The 21,981-nt window shown below is 58.0% G+C and overlaps 3 protein-coding genes across 6 annotated transcripts; 2 read left to right on the top strand and 1 right to left on the bottom strand.

Annotated features, from left to right (window-relative positions):
* Nucleotides 1-3: 3 nt before the first annotated feature.
* Nucleotides 4-5,264, top strand: ZBTB3 (zinc finger and BTB domain containing 3). Of its 3 annotated transcripts, none has more exons than XM_027819273.3 (2): nucleotides 4-908; nucleotides 2,416-5,264. In XM_027819273.3, exon 2 carries the CDS (start codon nucleotides 2,467-2,469, stop codon nucleotides 3,862-3,864), a length of 1,398 nt encoding a protein of 465 aa, XP_027675074.1. In that variant the 5' UTR covers nucleotides 4-908; nucleotides 2,416-2,466; the 3' UTR covers nucleotides 3,865-5,264. The 3 variants fall into 3 exon arrangements, with proteins under 3 accessions (XP_027675074.1, XP_043407828.1, XP_043407830.1); XM_043551893.1 differs by lacking the exon at nucleotides 4-908 and adding an exon at nucleotides 1,720-1,862 and having other exon boundaries at nucleotides 2,416-4,285; XM_043551895.1 differs by lacking the exon at nucleotides 4-908 and adding an exon at nucleotides 1,892-1,912 and having other exon boundaries at nucleotides 2,416-4,285.
* Nucleotides 5,265-6,852: 1,588 nt separating this feature from the next.
* LOC102943327 (microtubule-associated proteins 1A/1B light chain 3C) lies at nucleotides 6,853-9,130 on the bottom strand. Its single transcript, XM_037904685.2, has 4 exons — nucleotides 9,043-9,130; nucleotides 8,599-8,654; nucleotides 8,267-8,373; nucleotides 6,853-7,804 (listed from the first exon to the last, which is right to left on the bottom strand). The coding sequence occupies exons 1-4, from the start codon at nucleotides 9,101-9,103 to the stop codon at nucleotides 7,642-7,644; spliced, it is 387 nt and encodes a 128-aa protein (XP_037760613.1). The 5' UTR covers nucleotides 9,104-9,130; the 3' UTR covers nucleotides 6,853-7,641.
* Nucleotides 9,131-10,162: 1,032 nt separating this feature from the next.
* Nucleotides 10,163-21,426, top strand: LOC114018765 (dapper homolog 2). Of its 2 annotated transcripts, none has more exons than XM_043551883.1 (4): nucleotides 10,163-10,923; nucleotides 16,256-16,550; nucleotides 16,815-17,066; nucleotides 18,530-21,426. In XM_043551883.1, the coding sequence occupies exons 1-4, from the start codon at nucleotides 10,735-10,737 to the stop codon at nucleotides 19,849-19,851; spliced, it is 2,058 nt and encodes a 685-aa protein (XP_043407818.1). In that variant the 5' UTR covers nucleotides 10,163-10,734; the 3' UTR covers nucleotides 19,852-21,426. The 2 variants fall into 2 exon arrangements, with proteins under 2 accessions (XP_043407818.1, XP_027675071.1); XM_027819270.3 differs by having other exon boundaries at nucleotides 16,253-16,550.
* Nucleotides 21,427-21,981: the final 555 nt, after the last annotated feature.

Genomic DNA, 21,981 nt, shown 5'->3' with positions numbered 1-21,981 from the left:
ACAGCAGGAGGCGCCCATCAGCCGCTGCAGCCCCGGGGAGGGGAGCAGGGACCCCTAAGGAGGGGCCGGGACACACCGTCGGGTATCGGCTGCCTGGTGCCGGAGGGGACTTTCACGGGCAGCCCGAGGGGGCAGCAGACTCCGCCCAGCCGGGGGAAGGAGCGCATGGCGGGGAGAGGGACACGGCTGAGGGAGCGCAACGACCACGTTAAAAAACCAGACTATTCCTGCGCTGCCGCGCAACCTCAAGGGAATATATACTGGGAGAGGGATAGCTCAGCGGTTTGAGCATTGGCCTGCTAAACCCAAGGTTGTGAGTTCAATCCTTGAGGGGGCCATTTAGGGATCTGGGGCAAAAATTGGGGATTGGTCCTGCTTTGAACAGGGGCTTGGCTAGATGACCTCCTGAGGTCCCTTCCAACCCTGATATTCTATGATGCTATGATCTACGCGTCGCGCACCCCGCCCCTCCCTCACGCACACCCCTCCTTCATCGGCTACTATGGAGACCTAAGTCCCGCCCTCACACCAAATGGTGGGCAAGATTATTCACCAATCACCAGGCGGGACTGGTGGAGTGACACCAGGCGTTGACCAATCAGAGAGAGGAAGCGGGTCTGACCAGTGCCCGTTGAGACGGCTTGAGGGCTGAGGAATACATTTCTACGGCCAGTCAGCGAGCACAGCGTGAACTAAACCAATCAATGGATGAGTCGAGTTGAGTGACGGGCGCTTCAAACTAATCGACGGGAATGGGGATTGAATGACAGCGGCCGGTATCCAATCTTCGGGGGAAACCAGGGAGTGACCGTGATCCCGAGCCAATCAAGCAGCAGAGGTTGGAGAAGTGGCAAGCACAGGCAGCAGGGGGCGGGAGTAGGTGGATCCCTTCAGGCCGCGGCTTTGTGGTGAGTGGGGATGGGGGGACTAGGGGGCAAAGAACCCCATGAGCCGGGATTAGTCGCCCTCGCTTCTCCTCGCACCGGGACCCCCCGGCCCCGCTCCCCTCACGGAGGACCAGAACCGGCCCCCTCCCCCCCGCACCGGGACCCCCCCGCACTGGGACCCCTCCCGGCCCCGCTCCCCTCACGGAGGACCAGAACCGGCCCCCTCCCCCCCCGCACCGGCCCCCCCAACCCCGCTCCCCTCACGCAGGACCAGAACCGGCCCCCTCCCCACCGCACCGGGACCCCCCGGCCGCGCTCCCCTCACGCAGGACCAGAACCGGCCCCCTCCCCCCCCCGCACCGGGACCCCCCCGCACCGGCCCCCCCAACCCCGCTCCCCTCACGCAGGACCAGAACCAGCCCCCTCCCCACCGCACCGGGACCCCCCGGCCCCTCTCCCCTCACGCAGGACCAGAACCGGCCCCCTCCCCACCGCACCGGGACCCCCCTTCCCCGCTCCCCTCACGCAGGACCAGAACCGGCCCCCTCCCCCCCCGCACCGGGACCATCCGGCCCCGCTCCCCTCACGCAGGACCAGAACCGGCCCCCTCCCCCCGCACCGGGACCCCCCCGGCCCTGCTCCCCTCACGCAGGACCAGAACCGGCCCCCTCCCCCCGCACCGGGACCTGCCAGCCCAGCTCCCGCGAACTGAGACAGGAACCCTAGCCCCCTAAACCAGGATCCCCCTGAGCTTGGCTCCTCCCACCCCTAATACCCCCCAATCAGCCCCCTGCCTGTCTCCCCCCACCAGCAGCCCTGGCCTGACCTCCGTCCCCTGGGATCCCTAAGTACCCCTCACCTAGTTTGGGCTGTAATGTGGGGGGCAACCACCTCCTCCCTGCCCAGGCTTCCCTGTCCCCATTCAGGCCCCATCCCTAGAGATGGGACCCCTGTGCCAGCAGTCTCCCCTCCCAGGTTCACTGCCTTGCAGGCTCCTCTCCCATCTCTGGGTCACATAGGGAAAGGTGACACAGGGCCATGTTAACATATGCCTCCCATGCTAGAATGGGGGATGCCTGCCCTAGGCAACAGCCAATGCTGGGGAATAATGGGGGGCACCAGCTTTCAGCCCTAATCTGGGGGGGGGTCCTTCATAGGGGGATGATGGGAGCAGGGGCTTCTGGCTACGGTGGCCCACAGAAAGAGGAGATTCTGGATAGGGCACTTTGCAGTGGGTGGGGCGGGGGAGATAGAGAGGCTCAACATGAGGTGTGAGGGCCCACAGTGGGGAAGGCTGAAGTGGGAAGGGATGGGGGTGGACTGGGGGCAGATAATGAAAGATGCAGGGCAAGTGGGGCCCCAGTCAAGCCCAAGAGAGATCAGAGCTCAGGCTGAGGCAGCAAGGGGACAAATAATGAAGCATGAGGGACTGGGACCCATTATGGGGCAGTCTGGTGGGGAGGGGATGTTTCCTCAGCCCCTCCATCTCCAAGGTAACTCTGATTCTCTCTCTCCCCCCAACTCCCAGGGGCTCAAGGCTATGCCAACTGCTGCTCCATCCTCCTAACCACCCTTCAGCATGGAGTTCCCTGACCACAGTAAGCACTTGTTGCAGAGCTTGCGAGAGCAGCGACACCAGGGCTTCCTTTGCGACTGCACCATCATGGTGGGCAACACCCAGTTCTTAGCACACAGGGCTGTGCTGGCCTCCTGCAGCACCTTCTTCCACATGTTCTACAAGGAGCGGCTGGACAAGCGGGACCTGGTCTGTATCAACAACGAGATTGTCACAGCACCGGCCTTTGGGCTGCTGCTGGAGTTCATGTACCAGGGCATGCTGGCCTTCAACGACACTCCAGTGGAGGATGTGCTGGCTGCTGCAAGCTACCTGCACATGAATGACATTGTCAAGGTCTGCAAGAAGAAGCTGCAGGCACGGGCACTGGCAGAGGCTGACAGCACTAAGAAGGAGGAGGACTCCCCAGCCAGCTCTGAGTTCCTGCCCAGCACCTCCAAGTGCCAGTTGCAAAGCCCTGAGGTCCTGCCACCACCTGTGCATCTGTGTGAAGCAGGAAAGAACAAGAAGGAGGAGTGGAAGAATAACCTCTTGGAGAAAGCAGGCCCCCAGCAGCCTCTAGCACCAACTGGGGACATGGCAGATACTACACAGCCGGGCATGGAGGGCGACTCCCCCCGTGGCCCCCTCTTGGGTAGGCCTCTCCCCCCAGCCACTGCAGATGTTTCTCTGTCTAGCCCCAGCAGCTCCACTGAAACCATCTCCCACAGCTATTTTCCTCCGGGCAACGTGGCAGAGGCACCATCCGGCCTGGAAACCATCCCTGAGAACTTAGCCGTGGAGCCCCGGGTGGGCAGCTTAGATGGCTTCTACTCCAAGGAGCTAGACAGGGGCCCCATCAAAGTGAAGGTGGAAGCCATTGTGATCTCTGACGAGGAGCCAGACACAGTGGAGCAGCTGGAGAGGCGGAGCATGGAAATGAGGATGGAGAGCATCTTCCAGAGGCCCACAGTGGAGGTGGGGCCTGCTGGGGGCTGCAACCGCCACCCCGATGGCTTTGAGGAGCCCAGTGGCATTGAGGAGGTGTCATCAGAGGGTGGCTTTCTTCCACAGGAGCATCTCCCCTACCACATGATCCCGGTGCCGGGTGGACAGGGCTACTCCAACATGGTGACACCACCGCTGCATGAGCAGATGTACCTGCCAGAGTACGAGGCACACCCCAACTTTGGTATCTTCACTGAGGACGTCCCCACCTGCAAGACATGTGGCAAGACCTTCTCCTGCTCCTACACGCTGCGGCGCCATGCCACTGTGCACACACGCGAACGCCCCTATGAATGTCGCTACTGCATGCGCAGTTACACCCAGTCTGGGGACCTGTACAGGCACATCCGCAAGGCCCACAATGAAGACCTGGCAGCCAAGCGCTGTAAACAGGACGTGGAGAACCCCTCGTAGTGAACCCACATCTGCCCCACCCAGGGATATAGGACAAGCCGGACGCTCCTCAGCAGTACAGGGGAAGCCTTTGGATTCTCTCCTGTAGAGACGGGTTGGGGGTGTGGTGAGGCCCCCCCCCGGATGCTAGCAGGGAACTTTGAACTCTAATCAGGAGCCACAGCAACCATAGGCACAGAGCAAAGGGGCCTCACTCCAAACCAGCAGCTGCTCTGGTTCGTGCCCTTGATCAGTCGTCTTCCTGCCCAAGCCACATGTACCACCTCCCTGCCTGCCAGAAGGAGTTGCTGTCATTTCTTATACAGGGTAGACCTGTGCTGGGCACACTACACTGGCGTTTCCCCATTGGACTGCTGCCAGCTTTGTAAATAGTTTGGAGACAGCTGCATTGATCAGGATAATTTAAACTCTAACCAGGGAATACTTTCACATATATTTATGCTCAGAGTGGGTCACAGCAGCTGGGAGTTCAGGCCCAGGACAGCATCTGACTATCAGGGGTTATTACCCTGGGCAGGAGCTCTGCACAGAGCGGGGTTTAGAGTGATTGCTTCAGAGTAAGTTTGAGCAGACACACAACCTTCACTTCCCCCACCCTCCACTCCCAGTGCTGCCCCTTCTCTTGGTTGTTTTTAATCTTGGCAGGGCTACTTATGCCAGACACCCTCTCCTTGAAGGTTACTCTCATTCATTTTAATCCCCCGTAGACAGAGGCTCCCTGTTTTTAGGGTTTTATTTTTAAGCAAATCATGGCTCTCTTTTCAAGAGGATATAAAGTGAGTTTTAGAAAATGGTTTCCCACCACTGGGGGTGGCCCTTCCAGCCCCCCGGAATGAGCTCCCAGGGAATGGGGGGAGTAGCCCAACATCCCAGAGGATAAGTTCCCAGCAGCTATGGGCTTTAGGGCCAACTAGCCCTTCTGCAAACCACCCAGGAAGGGACAAAAAGGTGAAAGGTAGGGTTATTTGCATGGGATGGTTTATACCAGTCTTGTCTGTGCTGCTTACTGTGGAACCTCTGGGTGCAAGGGCAGATTGGTAGGAAACACCTAAAGCGAAAACCCTCCTAGGGGTCCAGGCCAAGAGTTTCTGACTCCCATTGTTTTTAGTGTCATGGCAGTTGGGAGCCCAAATGCTGCTCCAGACCACCCCATGGCTCTAGCCAGCTGCTCTTTAAGCTCAAGTTGTCTCTGTCAATCACTACATCTTTGTCCCCACACACTGCCCCAGCAGTGAATGCAGCAGGGTTCCTGCTCACTCCAGGGGGAAGGACAGACTCCACAAGCTGCTGTGCTGTTAAACTGTCCTCATATCAGCCCCTCTCCTTCACTTACCAAACCCAATAGCCCAGAGCAGCCACCTTTTATCCGACTCATCATCATTTGATTGTCTAAATATAAAGCCCAGAGCAAAAGTGCTTCTAGGACTCATTTCTGTTCAAAGCCGGGAGTTGGGGTCGCTGCCAAGGACAAAAGTTCAATAGTAAAACTAGCACCAAGTGCTTCCACTGTCTGTGCTGTGGTCTCTTCTCTCCAGCATGTTTTGAGGGGTCAGCTCCCCTGCAGCTCTAGCCTCTCTGGCTCAGGCCAACAAATAAGTCCATTTATCCACAGGACAGGCTGCAGCAGTGCAACCTGCATGACTCACTCCTACCATGGAGGAGGGAGTTCAGTCTTTATGGCTCTTACCATTATTACACAGGCAGTTGGCCTGAGGCAACCCCCTTGGTGGGGTGATGATATGGTCATTTAGCCACTGTCAGTCTGGAGTGGGGTGAGAGCAGAGCCTTAGAGGTGAACAGCACCAAGTCCCACTCACAAGGGCTGAGTGAGGTGAGATCCCCCAGTTTACTCAACCCTGCTAAGAATGGCATGAGCAGGAGAAGAATGAGGTGGGGCTGGGTGTGCATGGGTCAGTTGGGCATAGGGAGGAGACAAATCCAAGCTTCTGGCCAACTCCAGAGGGGAGACCCCCAAAGCCCCCTTCTGATGGGATTTCCAGCTTCAAACTGCTGTGCACCTACCTGCCTTAGCCAGGCTCCAGAAGAAGCACAGGAATATCACCCTGTGCCATGGAAAGGGGGCCTCCAAGGTGCTTTGTGCTAAGGGCAGAACTCCCACCCAGATGAGAATTAATTGGTAGGAAAGTGACAATTGGGAAGAAAGTTTGACTGCTCTCAACTCCATAAGGAGGAAAAATTCTCCCACACACAGTTCCAAGTCCCTCTTCACATCGGTCTGGTGCAGGAGCCCCTGGGCTCAAAAGACTGGGACTACAGAGGAGGGTACAGGACTGCAAGGCTTATGCCTGCAGAGCAGGAACTGCCTATTTAGTGGATGCTCTAGCCTCCTCAGGCATGTTCCCAGAACATGAGAACAGATGCTTCCCCTCCCTCCAATAAATCAATCTTCCCAGCAGCAATGGAAGGAGATGCCCTAGTACATTCACACATGTTGTAGGGAGCAGGAAAGATACTAGCTGCTGTCTCAGCCCCCTCCTGCTCTACACCATTAGAAGCCTTGGGTGCTTAGGTAACACAGGCCTTTCTAACCCCGCTTTCCTTTGCCCGCTTCTGAATCAGGGACAGCCACCGGGAGAAGAAAGCAGCCTATGATCTGTCTGAAATGAAGACAGGCTTCCAGCAGGGCCTCCAGGAGCTTTTACTAACCCAGCAGCACTGGAGAGGAAAGCACACAGCACCAGCTAAACAACCCTCAGACTGGGGCCTGCTAAGCAGTTGTGGGTCCAGGACAGGGTCACCACAGCACAGAACCCGCCTCCACCCAGTATAGTGGGTTATTTGTACAAAGTTAACAGACCCAAGGGATCATGTGCTCTAAATATAGCTGTAACTGGTACGCTCCCCTGAGGCCTCTCTCTACTGACTGGTAGCATCATGAGCTGCTTGCACCTGGCAGGGGGTTCTCAGTGCCCTCCCAGTGCAGCCATTAGTCTCAGCAACTGCAGTCCCATTTCACACAGACAAGCATTTACAGAAACATATTTAACAGGGTTAACTGGTGGCTATAGGGTGTGCTTCTAAAGGGAAGACATGCAGTCTAAAGGCCAGACAGTGCTTATTCCATGTGCAGGGTTACCTTCCCTCCTGCACAACTCAACCTTCCTTACAAGAGAACCAGTCTACCCCACAGCTAGGGCTGCCCTTGAGGAGGAGGTTCACCCCTGCTCTGGGAGGACAAGGGTCTCCAGTGGTCAGCATTGGGGCTAGGAAAATTGCTGGAAGATTACTTCTTCCAAAAGTTAACCACCACCATGTGAGCTCTTTCCCAAGGTCAGAGGGAACAGGATGGCCTTTACCAGCCCCAGGTGGTGCAGCAGGAGCTTGGAGCCAGCACCAAGCAGTGTCCTCCAACACCACCCTTAAGCAGTGGGGTCCTATTGGTCTCACAGTAGGGTGAATCACACTGGCACAAGTGCAAGAGGCTGATGGGTGTGACTATCCCCACAACACAGAAAGGGCCATCCCACGGGCACCGCAGGGTAAAGGCATCTGCTCTGGGCTAAAAGCACGCTCACTCTGAAGTCAGATCTTTCCCTTTGGAGCAAGTCTATTCAGTCACCCACCTGGGGAAGGGAGGAAATGGGCAGGTTCCTTGGTGTCTCAGCACACCAGGGTAGATGCCCCACTGACCAGGCATGAATGTCATTCCTACTCTGACTGGAGGGGGTGGGATGACACCATTTACTAAGCAGCAACATTAGAATGGGCAACGATGGCTCCTTTCAGAGAAGCAGGAGTCCAAGGCAACCAGCAGCCCTAGCCAAACATCTCCTGGGAGGCGTAGGTCATGTAGAGGAACCCATCCTCATCTCGGTTCAGTGTATACACTTCAGCCATGGTGAGCGACATGCTGACCAGGCTCCGGCTACCATCCACCAGCAAGTAGAACGACTGGGTGGAGCTGAGGGACATCCTGTTCCTGGGGAAGCAAGAAGGCAAGAGAGCTGAGTCCCATCTGAGGGTAAGAAGGGAAAGCACTGACTGGTCTCCCCTGAGAGCACCCACTGCCTGCCTAGCCCAGGGGGAACTGCACTACCTGGGCATTGATCGCACTTGCTCACAGCCACCCCTGCATCTAACCCACAACAGCAGCCAATGGAGACCAGGGGTCCCTTACCCGGGGCACCTTGGAACAAGGGGCTGTTCAGAGAGCTGCAGTCTCTGCATTAACCTTTGGTAGCACCTCTCCCAAAGCTGTATGGCATCCTGAAACACAGCCAGGGGCATCCTAAGAGGGCTGACTGCCCAGGTCACAGCGCCCCCCTTTGTTGTCTCAGGCAAGAGAGGGCAGCAGGATCCAGCAGTACCTGGGACACAGACACCGGGGGTACAATACCAAGACAGACCCCCGCTTCCAATCACACCCCTCCTCTTCTCTTACCGGATAATGGTCACAAACTGCCCCATGGTCAGCTCCTGGGGGACCAGGAACTTGGTCCTATCCAAAGCTGGCAGCACCTTCTCCTTGGGGTACCGCTCCAGGATCACCTGGAAAACAGACACGTGGGAAAGGGAAGAAGGCAGCACCCCTCCCAGAGACGACGCAGCTGAGATAGGCATAGCCCCTTCCCCGCCCCTGCCCCTGCGGAGGTGGGGAGAAGAGATGAGGGCCCATTCCCCAAGGAGTGGCTGGTGTCCTTGGCCCCGGGGTACACGCTGAGCGCCCCCCCACGTCCCACCTCCTCCCGCCAAGCGGCCGCCCCGCCCACTCACCGGGAGTTTGCTGGGGAATTTAGAGCGGACCGCGGACACTTCACGTTTCCTGGTAGCTGGAATGAGAAGCGGATCCGGGGAGGAGGGTCACAGCCAGAGGGGCCGAGTCAGGGCTTCCCCAGCAGAGCCCCCCGGAGCCCGAGGGAAATGGGGGGAGACCCCGCGCGGGCCGCGCCCACAGAGCTCTGGATACTCAGAGGAACCATCGGGGCCTCCCCACCGAGGGGCAGCCAGCCCGGAGCAGTGCTCTCCGCACCCCAGCTGCAGGGGGAGCTCCAGCCCCCTTGTTCAGCCCCTGGTCGGGGGGCTCTCCGCTTAGAGCCCACAGAGGGGAAGAGGGCAGGGCACCCCGAAGTCCGCCCAGGGGCTTCCCTGCAGGGGACGCCCTGCCCTCGAGTTCACCGGGCTCTCTCTGCAGGGACCCGCCCAGGGCTCCCCTCTCACCGAAGCATTTCCGCTGCTTGAAGGGGGCGCGGGGCTCCCGGTTGCCGGTAACTGGCAGCATCCTGCAGGGCACTGAGCGGGGCTCGCCTGCCCCCGGAGCCCTTTAAATAGCGCCGCTTGCGCCGCCCCAGCTGCAGCAGGATCCCCCGGCAACTCTGCCCCGCCCTGGGGCCAGGGCCCTGCTGCTGGGGAGCGCTCGGGCCCTGACGGGACTGGGGGCGCCCGGCTCCGGGTGGGGAGCAAGACACTGAGGCGGGGGAAGGGTTTTTCTTCTCTATGGGCTGATTTTGCTTCTGCTGGGACTAAGAGAAGGGAGGGTCTGTTAATTGTACCTCCCCCATAATGGGGATGGAAGCGGTTGTTAATTGCCCCTGTCCTCTATGATGGGGAGACAGAGGGGCCGACGGGCCTTGTTAATTGCCCCTGCCCCCCATGGATTGGGGATAGAGAGGAGGCTGTTAATTCCCCCTGCTCTCTATAGTAGAGGAATGGAAGAGGGGTCTGTTAAATGCCCCCTGTGCTGGGGGGTAGAGGGGCCCCTGGATGGGGGATAGAGAGGGGGGTCTATTAGTTGACCCTGCCCCCTTTGGTGCCCCCACCCCCGACACCCAGTGCACATCCAGCGGGCAGAGGGGAATTAGGCCTCATGGTTATTGAATCCCTTCGCCTGGCTCCCTTAAGAGCCGCCAAGCAGGAGCCCGCATGACATGGCTGATGGCTGGGCCCCGGGGTGGAATAGGGGGAGCGAGAATGGACAAACAAGCCCAGGCACCGACCCCTCCAAGGTGGGGGCCGGGCCCGCGGGTGGTATGGGAGGTGTCGCTGGTCCGGGGCATGGGGCAGTGACCTGCCCCCAGGGGAGCTGCGGCTATATTTGGGGGAGAATCCGCTCCTCACTGGGGGAAGGATTTGGGGACATTGGCCCCTCTTGAGATTTGGGTGGCATTTCACCCCTCCCATGGGGTAATGGGGGCCTGTCCCCCCAGGCTGTATTCTGGGGGGTGCAGTGGGATTATTTTACCCCTCGGGGTGTGTCTGGGGGTATTTGCCCCATAGTGCATTTTCGGGTGGGTCCAATGGGTTTTTACCCCCCGGTGCACGGGGTGGGGGGACGAGGGGATATTTACCGTCTACTGCCACTGATCTTAACTTCGCTCTACGAAATGTTTTGCCCGGGTCGGACCCAATCAGGAGCCCGGGGCCTTTGGCCCCGCCCCCACGTGACTCTTTCAAAACCAGCCCCTTTGTTTGAGCTTCTGTGTGTGCTGAAAGTCCCTGGCAAGAGACAACTGGAGCCGGTGGCGGCTTCTGGGGGCTGCCTCTGTGCGTCCAGTTTCCCCCATAGTGCGTGCAACTTATCCTCCTCTTAGCCTGCTCCCGCTGCATGCGATTTACCAGCACCCCTGCTGCCGGTGGATGTAATTTACTCTCCCACCCATTCTGCCCCCGTGCATGCAATTTACCCCCCTCTCGGCATCCTGGTCCTTGCTTGGGGTGCACGCTTTCCTCTGCAGCTGCTGTACCCGGTGAGTCCTGGCTGCATGCACTTCCTTCCTCGCCCAGTCGATCTTGCCCCTGGTGCATACACTGCCCCAGTTCTATCGTTCTCCTGCCCCCGGCGTATGTACCTCCCCAGGAGCTGCGTCCCCATCCCCACCCCGCTGAGCGGTGCCGCTTGCCCCAGCGATCCTCATGGCCCGCAGAGCTGTGCCCCCCTCCCTCTGGTCCGGGAGCGACCGAGTGCGGTTCGGGGAGCGGCTACAGGCCAGCCTGGCCGGGATCCTGGAGCTCGAGCTGCTGAGAGAGACGCAGAAGGGAACCGTGGAGAGCGCCCTGGGCGTCCGGGAGCCGGCGGGGGCTATCCCAGGGGGGCAGCGACAGGTGAGAGCCGGGTGGGGGGAATGCATGGGCCAGGGGAGGGATGGTTGCCTTTAGTGTGATGGGTGGGGTGGTGCTGGTGGCCTGTGATATGCAGGAGATTACATGATCTGGCCTTAAACTCTGTTGGGCTGGTTATGTGGGGGGGGGGGGGAGTACAGGGGGCCAAGGGAGGGGAGCATGGGGGCTGGGGTAGGGGAATTTGAGCTAGGTGAATGGGATGGGGGCAGAGGGAGGGTGTGGGATACCGGGCTATGGAAAGCTGGGGGGATGGGGATGGCTCTGGGTTAGGAGTGGAGTTTGGGGGAGGAACATGGGAGCTGGAGTAGGAGTGCAGGCAGGGAAGCTATGGTTGGTGTAACTATGGTGTGATGAAGTGAGCTGTAGCTCACGAAAGCTCATGCTCAAATAAATTGGTTAGTCTCTAAGGTGCCACAAGTCCTCCTTTTCTTTTTATGGTGTGATTGGCGGTGTGATGGTCCAGGACTGGAGGTATGATATGGGGGTTGGGGCATGAGTGGGAGGGGGCAAAGGGGTATGCTGGAAGGGAAGGGGCAATGCCTGCTGTGACCATGGGGAGGTTGGTTGCAGGGTTAGGGTCCAGGGGAGTCTTGGAGGGCCAGGATACAAGTCAGGGAGCTGGAAGGCTCCAGGGCTTTGAGCAGGGTGGCTTCCCCAGGACTCTGCCCTGGAGTAGTGTGTGCTCCAGTTAGAGAAAAAAATTCCTTTTGCAGCAAAGAAGCCAGGAAAGCTCCCCAAATGCAATGTGTTTCAGTTTGTGGAATAGTCCTGGGGGCTGTCAGCCTGAACCCAAGGTGCGCCTCTCCAGCCCTACGCCCTGCCTCTGCGAGTGGCTCAGATGGCTTAAGGGAGGCACAAGAAACTCCAGTGTGGAGGACTATGTCCTGCCCATGAGGAAACCCCTGCTCCCTTAGGGGCTGGGTTGTGCCCTGAGGCTGGGGAGTTTGCATCCCTTATAGCCTCTTCTCCTGTCTGACATACCTGGGCATGTTCCCTTTATCCACAGATGTGTCCAGCCCTTTTGTGAATCCTGCTAGGCTCTTGTCCCCAGTTATGTCTTGTGGCAGTGCGTTCCGCAGGCTAATTCAGTGCTTGTTTCCTTTCTTTGTTCAATGTATTGCCTCTTTAATTTCACTCAATGTCTCTTTGTTCCTGCATCAACTGTGGGGGTGAATGGAGTCCCCAGTCTGCCGTCTCTATGCCAGTTACTATTTTGTGTAACTCTGTGATGTCTCTTATCTGAACTAAACAGCCCCAGTCTCTTCCAACTTGCCTTAGACTGAAGTTTCTACCTGTCTTCTAATTCTGGTTTGTGTTTGCCCCCCTCCCAATTCCACTTCCTCCTTTTTGTGCATAAAGTTTGTGTAGCAGCTCTCTGGCATGTGGAGGAGTTGGTAAGTTCATAGCCTGATGCTGGACAGCCTGTTTTGTGAATTGTTTCTTATAAATTCTCCTTAGCCACTGCTTGAATGCGGCCACGTCTGGTGTCAGCACATTGCAATGCTGCTCAGCAGCTTAGGAGAGGAAGGGAAAGAGAATCCATTATCCCTCTTAGACTGTCTCATCATATAGGATGTATGCAGTGTTGTAGTCATATTGGTCCTAGGATATTTGAGAGACAAGGTGGGGGAGGTAATATCTTTTATTGGACCAACTTCTCTTGGTGAGAGAGACAAGCTTTTGAGCTTACACAGAGCTCTTCTTCAGGTCTGGGAAACATACTCATTGTCACTGCTAAGTACAAGGTGGAGCAGATTGTTTAGCATAAGTAGTTACATATTTCAAGGCACCATTCAAGTTGAAGTGGCCTGTTAACGACTTATGCTAAACAATCTATTCAGTTTTGTATTTAGCCTGAGGCCATGTCTACACTACAGAATTATAGAGCTACCACAAGTAATTACTTGGCTTGTGTGTGTCTACACTTTGCGCCTTGTGTCTGTGGTGAATGTTCTCCCCAGGAGCGCTTGTATCGATTATACTGTGAGCATCGGGCAGCTGAGCAGCACAGTGTCTACGCTGACACTGCGTCGACCGACTACATCAACCGTAACTCTGCCACTCGTAGAGGTGGAGTTATTAATTTGGCGTAGCAGGGCAGTTACATTGGCGGGAGTGAAATTTAAGTATAGACACTTCCATAGTTAGGCTGACATAAGCTGCCTTGCCTCAACCTAGCTCTGTAATGCAGACCAGACCTGGGTATGTTTCCCAGACCCGAGGGATAGCTCAGTGTAGCTTGAAAGCGTGTCTCTCTCCTCAGTAGAAGTTGGTCCAATAGAAGATATTACCTCACCCATCTTGTCTCTTATAAGATAGGAGGCAGCATTCTGTGCCTCCCTCATCTGCCCAGTGCCACAGGACGTAACTAAGGGGTGGTGTGTGCTCTGCCATCCTGGGGCTGCGCTGTTTGCGTTTCTCAGCCTGCTTTGTTTGGAATGGATGTACCCTCCTTTGTACAGTCAAAGCCCCAGGACGGGGGAGCTTGTGGGGCTTCAGGGGAATTCTTGGCATCTCTTCTGACTCTGCTTGTCCTGAGGCTGGGAGCTGAGCTGCAAGGAGCGGGTTTCAGACCTAGGCTGCTGACCTGGCCTTGGCAGGTCGGTCTCTGTGGATTTGGCTTGCAGGGAGGTGGGCGTTGGCTGGTCAGGCCCTGTGTGTATTAGAGGAAACAAACCACCTGTTGTTTACAGTGCTCACTTGCTTCCTGTCTGGCTGTCCTCCCAGCCCAGCTCTGCGCTGGCGTGGACAGTGCCAGTGTCTCCATCCCCTTCCTGGTGTCCTTCAAGAGCAAATAGCAGAACCGGAGTCTTCTCCTAACAAGAAACGGGGGAAACGCTGACTAGCAAGCTCCAGTGTAAACTAACCCTGGGACAGGCAGCAGGCTGCTCACTCCATGCCTGCTCCGCACATCTGGCATGCAGGGGGAGGGGAAATCAGGGGAGCTGCCCCAGGGCAGCCGGGCTGGTGCATGCCTGCTCATGCACAGTAATGCACACGGCTGTGCTTGTGCTGGGGGAAAGAGGGTGTCTGAACAGTTGGGAGCCTGCGACCTGCCCCCTCCCAGGGATAGCAGTGAGGCCAGATCTGGCTTTCAGGACCAGCCTGGCTTAAGGCCAGCAGGGGCTTTGAATAACCAAATGGGTTGGGTGGAGGCACTGAGTCAGGGGCAGGTGGCAGAAATATCAGTGTGGTCTGGCTGTTCTCCAAGGTGAATGGTGCATGTGTGGACCCCCCGTGCACAGCCTGGGCACCCCAGCAAGCCCCTGCCTGCGCACCCCCTCTCCCCCCGAACCTTGAAATCTTGTACATGCACCCGCCGCTCTGCCTGTGTGGAGCGTGTGTCTCTCTGCTTCAGTAGGTAAGATGGAGGCAGGGGGGCTCACACAAAGGCAACAGCTGCCTGGCCTAGGAGGGATGGAGCTGAGCTCAAAGGCAGAAAGGGGCCTCCGGGCTCATGTTTCACTCCTGCCGCCAGCTTGGCTCTGGGGCCCTCCCCCCTCTTCCTCACCCTAGCCTGGCTGTTAGTGGGGCTTGGGGGAAGTCCCAGTCCCCTTCCCATCCCCACCTCTGACTCTAGGCCTTGCAGGAGAGGCCAGGCATGTGGGACAGTAGGGATGATGCTACAGAGCATGCTTCCTAATGGAACAAGTCACCATGGCTGGTGCTGGGGCCTGTGGGGCGAGGCCTGGGTGTGTCTGGGGCCCTGGGCTGGGGTGAGTTGGAGGGAGCAGCACCTGTTTTCCACTGTGATTTCCCCCGACCACCACCATATTACCTCACTGTTTTTTTACCCTCTTGAACCCCAGAGTCCAATAAAACCTAAGCCAGCCCCACCTCTTGGGGGGAAGCCACGGGGCCCCCCAGCTCCACGTCAGCCAGGATACAGATCTGCAAACATCTCTGGGGTAAGAATGACAGAGACAGCTCCCTCCCCGGCCCATGGAGGAAGGGGGATGGAGGAGAGGTTGAGGTAAAGTGCAGGGAGCTGGGGAAGGTTGGGATCTTATCAGTACTTCTAATCACCAGCCTGGGGTCAAGGTGCATCATCCCTTGGCCTCCTGAACTCCTCACCTGGCTGTGGCTGCTGCTGCTTCCCAGTTCCTGGGGTGGGCAGGGAGGCCCCTGCCCGCCAAGTCCCGTACAGCTGGGAGAGAGCAATGATATGTGGGGGAGGGGCTGGGCTAAGACACTCTGTGCTGGGGGAGTGCAGCGGCCAAGCTGTACACCACCCTCACACCTGGGGGGAGATTGGGAGCAACTTGCCCTCCCTTAGCCTCCCATCCATTGGAGGTGCCTCCAAGCTGTTTCCCAGCTAGAGCTATGTGAAGCTGCTGCAGGGGGAACATCTGGATAGGTGGAGGAAGTCTTGCCTAGTGGGTTGAGCGCACAGCTGTGTGCAGGACTCCTGGGTTCCCTTCTCAGCACTGCTGCTTGATCTGTGCCACCCGGAGCAGGTTCTGTCTTTTGTCTGTCGCTGTAAGGGGAGCTGATGCTGCCTGACACCCCTGGGAGCTTTGGGGGCTAATGGGTAGGGTGCTCTGAGCTTGGGAAGTGCCAACAGTATCTTTGCAGAGCTCACTCAGCAGTGGACATATCCCTTCTCCCTTGGGTGGCTGCTCTTTGGTGCAGGGCAGGGTTTTTGGCTCATTGGGGCACTGGAGCCTAGACATGCCACACAAGCTGCAGCTTAGAATTGGTTTAAAACCCGATCGGGCTAAACTGGCCCCGCACGTGTGTGCAGAGGCAGGAAACTGGTTCTGTCCCTTCAGCCTCCAGCAGTGACACTGCGCTGAGCCAGGTTTGAATCAATGGGAGGCCACGCCTGCAGCAGCAATCGGTACCGCATCGCCTGAGTTCAACCTGTGCAACTCCATGTGGACCAGAGCTTACTGGAGTGCAGTGCCAGCACAAAGGAGGAAAGGGGCCTGCTCTCCAGAGGGGAGGGAGGGTCCTCAGCAGTGATGGGGGGTCCTGATCTCGGAAGGTATCCGGGGGACACTGTGGTGCCCAGAACAGTGATTGGAGGGAGCCCCCTCAATGAGGGAGGGTTCTCTGTGTGATCTTGCTCAGGTAGCAGGTTCTATTCAGTGCCCAGCAGGCCGGGAGGAGGGAGTCTGGGGCAGAGTTGGGGGCCTGTGCAGTGTCCAGTGCCATGGAGGAGGCCCAGTCGTAGTTGGGGATGTGTTCTGCCCAGCTCCTTGCAGAGACCCAGGGCTGGGTCTGGCCCTGGATGCCAGGGCCCCGGGTGGCTGGTGGGTTTGGTGGCTGCTGGCATCTCTGACTAACCCTGTTCATGCTTCTGCCACAGCAGGGATGGGGCAGCCTGGGGGCTAAGGAACCGCTGCCCGCAGCTAAGCTGGACCGGAGCAAGTCTGAGGACCTGCTGGGCATCCCTGAGAAGCCGTGTGTCTCCTACTGCTCCTCCGAGAGCATCGACGTGGGATGCCAGGCCGGGAACAGGGACAGCAGAACGCCAGCAACAAGCCTGGCATTGAGAACTGCTGGATCCAGTGAGCAGCTGCTGCTCCCCAAGAGGCCCAGGGCACAGGCAGAGCCTAACTTCACTGCACCAGAGACCTCAGAGGCCGACTCCAGGCCCAGCTCGGGTATGTCCAGCCGGGATTTGGGCCCTGGCAACCAGGAGCAATAAGGCACCAAGGCCTGCTCGTCCTGGGTGGTGTGTGATGCAGGCAGAGGCTCTGAGCTGGGCCATGTATCCTGTCGGGATCATCCTCCACAACCCAGAGTCCCTGGGACTTGTTAGTTGGGGACTCAGGGGGAGGAGAGATTCATCTCGTTAGGGGTTGAGAGAGTTGGGGGAGAGATAAGGACGACCGGTCCCCTGCAGTGAACCTTTCCTCTTGCCCCAGGGTTCTACGAGACCAGCGAGATGGGCTCCCTGTCCGACTCCTCCACATCCATGCACAGCGAGTGCCCAGGGAGCTCACATTGCAGCGTTGGTTCCCTCTCCTACCTCCCAGGCCTACGGGACAGTGGCTGTTCACGGCCGCACTCCACTGACGAGACCACTGTCCGGCTTCTCGACCTCCGGCTGCAGCGGGTAATAGTACCCAATGCTCCCAGAAGCCCCCATGCCGCTGCCAGGAGACCAGTCTCAACAGGTAAGCAGGAAACGGCCAGCTCAGGATGTGGAGCCCTGCTGTCAGCCAGTAGGATCCGGGGAGCAACAGGGTTGGGGCATGACCCTGAACCTGGCAGGGGGGAGCTGACTCATTTCAACTTACCCATTTCCACAGGGGCTCTGGACACCCTGCCAGATGCCATTGATGCCCCCAGACCCACGGCAGGGTCAGTGAAGGACTGTCCCATACTGTCTGTTCTCTGATTTCTGCATCCCAGGCAGAGGTGGGGCCAGCCTGCTCCCCACTGCCTCACAGATACTCCAGGAGCATTGCTCTGAGTTGTCACAGATCTCAAGACCAGGAAAGTCCATTCTGATGGGCCAGGCTGGACAACCTGGCCCAGGGACTCCTGTATGTAGCTTACCATTCATGGCTGAGCTAGAGCATGCCTTTAAGGCCTGGTTTGCACTAGAATCCCACCCCCTAACCAGTGTAGTTCGCCCCAGTGTGGCTGCAGTTATACCAGCATAAAGGTGCCATACCCCAGGAGAGTTTATTACACTTCCTATACAGAAACAGCTAGACCAGGTCCGTGTAACCACATCCCCACTGGGGATGCTTTCACTACACCAGGGTGGCTACAGTGAACAAGGCCTTAGAATCCTGGGCTCGATTTACAGACCCCCAACCCCGTGCCCCACTCTCCCTTGTGATGGGGAATCAACCATCTCCCTGAGTCTGTCAAATGGCTAATCACTCTCCCTTTTAACAATGTGCTTTCCATCTGATCTGAGGACAGGTCTGTGCTGGGAGCACATTGCTGGTGTAGCCATCCCCATAGGCTATCCTTGTGTACTACACCAGCAAAACACTCTGAGCGTGGCTGCAGCTTAGACTGGCAAAACGGCTCTTGTGCCAGCATAGTTTATTCCAGCCCCACACGAGCACATGCAGCTCTACTGGCAAAAGGCCTTTTTGGGTGTCAAAACTGCAGCTATGTTTGAGCTTTTGCTGGCACAGCTATGTTGAGTGGGGGATTTTTTTTTTTCCCCACCCTTCTCCCTGACAGAGCTGTGCCGGCAAAAGCCCTAGTGTAGACACAGTTATACCAGCTAAAAAGGCCTCTTTCTGGGGGAGCTGATTTTGCTGGGGAAACTGGTTTAAGCTGCACCGCCACTAAGAGGGATTGCTGGGGTAGCTATGCCTGTATATCTGTACCAGCTGACCCCTCCTAGTGGGGACAAGGCCCTGGTCTCAGAGGCAGGTTTCCAGCCCTTGATTTGTTCTCCTAGCTCTCCTCTGAACCCGTGTTGTTGCCGGGATCCCTGCCAGTGCCCGTGGGCACCTAGCCCCTAGGTCACCACTTAGCCAAGATACTGGGTCCAGTTTGGTACAGCCAAGCCCCATGTCATGCAGGGAATACTGGCCCAAGCACCTGGTTTCCCCTGCCAGGCCAGAGCCTGTCTCTGATCCAGGATGCCTGCTCTCTACTCTCTCCACAGGGGACCTGGAGTTCTTGCTGAGCCTGGGTGAGCTTTCGCCAGCGTTCCCTCAGAGCTTGCAGCTCCTGCGGTACAAGTGTGACCTGGTGTCCCGCAGCACCAGCGAGATCTACCACTACCCCAGCCCACTGCATGCTGTGGCCTTGCAAAGTCCACTCTTTACCAGCGGCCTGTCCCGGGGCCCATCCCAGGAGGACCTCAGCGAGCGGGCAGCCATCCCCACTGTGCAGGAGGGCTCTCCCCAGAGTGGGCCAGCCCCCTCAGAGGAGCAGCGCCGGGCCCAGCTGGACCGTTACATCGCCAAGCTGGTGTTGAGGTACAGGTGTCGGTCAGCAGCTAGTCGCACGGAGCCTAGCTACCTGGCAGGGCACCAGAAGAGCCAATCCATGTCATCGGTCTGCGGCTCCCCACTGGCAGCTGGGCCGCTCCCTGGCTGGAAAATCCGCAGGCGCATTTCTACCTGCTCCCACCTCCGCTCTCCAGAGGGGCCTGACAGCTCCCAGGCGCTGGACGGCCCAGGGGGCCGAGGCTCCACCGCCTCCTCTGTGGGATCCAGCGAACGCTCAGTGGGGTTGCTCCTGGAGCAGCTCTCGCTGTGCCGGGAGCAGCCGGAGGGAGCCGGCTGGGCTGAGGCCTCGTCCTGTCATCCCCATGTGGTCAGGGTCAAGGCCTCCTCCAGGAAGACCCTTGGCACTGAGCGGGAGCGGCTCTACAAGGGCAAGCATGCCTCGCGGGAGTTGGTGAAGGCAGGCGAGGGTGCGGAGCGCAGCTGGCTCAGCCCGCGGGAGCTGCTTCGCAGGATCAGCCTCCGGCGCAGGCCAGCTCTCCGGGCAGAGGCGGGGAGCCGCTGCAGCTCAGAGGTGAACGTCCGCACGCCGAGGCCTGTGTATCGCTGCAGCTCCCAGCACTGCCTGGAGCCCCCAGGCAGACACAAGTGGGCATCCGTCCTGGAGATCTCCAGCCAGGCTCTGGGGAGGCCGAAAGCTGAGCCCTTCCCCCCACCAAGCCGCCAGCTGGCCTTCTCCACAGACTCCTGCTTCCCTGATGGCAGCCAGCTGGAGCTGCAGCCACAGCGGGCTGAGGGGAGCAGTGCCTCCAGCCTCAGTGAGGTGGATGCTGTCAGCCTGAATGGGGATTGGCGACTGCGGCAGCTGGGGCCACCCGGGGCCCGCCCGCTTCATGCCTCCGCCACACTGGATTCCAGCAACCTGGCCATGGCCAGCTACAAACTACACAGGACCCGCTCCTTCAAGGAGCTGAAGAGGATGGTGAGCCGTTCTCTCAGGCCTCTGGCTCCCAAGGCCAGCGGAGCCTCCAAGTGACTTCCTCTAGCTGCAGGCTGCTCCCGAAAGCCATGTGGCAAAACCACCACCTAGCCCCATCCTTTCAGGGGGATGGGACCCCATTTACTGGGACTGCAAGCTCTGCCTGCCTCCTCCCCCTTCACCGTCCCCTATTCATGTCTCTTCTCTGTGGTAGACAACTGACTGGAATTGGCAGGGCCTGGTGCTTCACCCACCCCGATCGCCAACAACTTGGGGAGGGGATTTAGAATCAGCCCCCTGCCCCAACGCTGGCAGAACTGCACTGACAAGGCTGGCACAGGGGCACCCTCTCCCTACAGCATGGGCAGGCCAGAGCAGCCCTCTCCCTGAGAGGCAGGGAGCTTGAAATGGCCCCCCAACTTCTAAGAGTGGGAGGGGGCAGGAGCCACACTATCTAAGGACTGTGTCTGGGCTTGAAATCAAATGTTCAACAGGTACCACGGGCCCCCTGCATCTCCCATAACCTAGGTATGTCTGGGTGCTGCTGTCTGACTAGCTGCGGCGGGTAGGCGCTCTGTGTGGGCAGAGCTGCCTGGCTCTGGCTGCACCAAGGAGCCTCATTGCTGGTGTCAATTCTAAGTGGAAAAAAATAAAAATTGAACGTTAAGGATTTGGAGGGTGTTTTAGACCTGGGGGGTCTGCTGGCTTGGGAAGGGCAGCGCCCCACTCCAGTGTTTAAATGCTGGCCAGGAAGGCAGTGGGCACTCTCTCTCTCCATGCATAGGCTGTCTTGTGAGCATGGGTGCTCACATGCAACCCTTCCCTGGCTGTTAGAGCCAAGCCCTGCTTTTCATTAGTTGCTGTGCCCTTAGCCTTGGCTGGGGGTGCAACCCAGTCGGCTGCTGGCAAAATCCCTGTGCATTCCCTACCTTGATGCCCCGAGCTTACCAGGGGGAGAGGATCCTTCCTGTTCTTGGGAGGACTTATTCTAAATTCTGCCCTTAGGGTAAGTCCAGGCAGCACCTGTGTAATTGCAGCTGAGGGCTGTGAACTGGACCCCCGGCTCTGTTTCATGCTGCTGCTGGTCAGATGCTGCTTGTATTAACCCCATGCCAGCTGCCTCCATGCTAATAACGCCCCCTCAGAGCCCAGGACTTGTCCCTGGAGCTGGGAGAAAACCCCAGCTGAAAGGTGCTTCTCTAGGTGAAATTAATTAGCCTCAGCCTGTGCATCACGTGAGGCTTACCAGGTGCGTGGGCCCAGGGGCTGGCCTGCAAAGGAGAGACCTTCCACCGCTTTCTCACAGGCTCCTTGCACCCCGTGGCTTGGCCTTCCTGGCCCTTGCTTCCATCACTCCTGCTGGTGCCCTGTCAGCTTGTGCATTAATTCTCTGGGCCTAGGAGGGGGAGGAGAAAGACCTACCAACAGTAGTGCTGCTCTCCCTGAACCTCTCACCTGTACATCCCCTGCTTGGGGAGGGGTTGTCTGTTGCTCTTGGAGAAAAGGGAATAAGCAAGGGGGATAGTAAAGGGTTGGCCCCATTACTGCATGAGGTAGAGTCACAGACTGTTTAAGGCCACAGTGGACAACTGGATCATCAGGCATGAGGCACCAGCTAGAGCAGTTCACTCAGTTCCCCCTGCATTGAATCCAATACCTCTGGGGTTTGACTAAAGCATCTTCCAGACAGGCTGCCTGAGAGTTTGGAAACCTCAGGAGATGGGGGAATCCACCCCCTCCTTGGGAGTTGTTCCAATGGTAAATCACCCTCCCTGGGGAAAATGTGGCCCTTAATCAAGTCACCTGTCTCTTTATGAAACAGAACAAGCTCCGTCAGTTTCTCTGGGTTATTAGGTAGTTCTCCCACCCTCAGATAGGGTCTGTGCTCTTCCCTGCATGCTGGCCAGGGCCCTGCTTAAAATGTGCATCTCAAAACTGGATGCAGCATTCTGGGATCAGACTCCCCAAGGCCAGAGCCAGGCAGCTTGTTGGGCATATAGAGGGGAGGAGCGTGGCCTTTCTGAGAGATTGTGTAATGACCTGCTAGGCTCTGCTACAGCTGCAGTACCTTCTCCCCCATTTCACAGGGCTGCAGGATGCTGGAAAGAGGCATCCACTTCTTCAGTCAGTTGTTTATTTCTCCTGCATGAGGCTTGTCCTGTTCTGCACACCACACAGAGAACGGAG

Source organism: Chelonia mydas, chromosome 7, assembly GCF_015237465.2.
Source record: "Chelonia mydas isolate rCheMyd1 chromosome 7, rCheMyd1.pri.v2, whole genome shotgun sequence".
In the NCBI taxonomy this organism is placed as follows: Eukaryota; Metazoa; Chordata; order Testudines; family Cheloniidae; genus Chelonia; species Chelonia mydas.
Note: the sequence above shows the minus strand (reverse complement) of the source record. Positions and strands in the feature narration are given on the sequence as shown.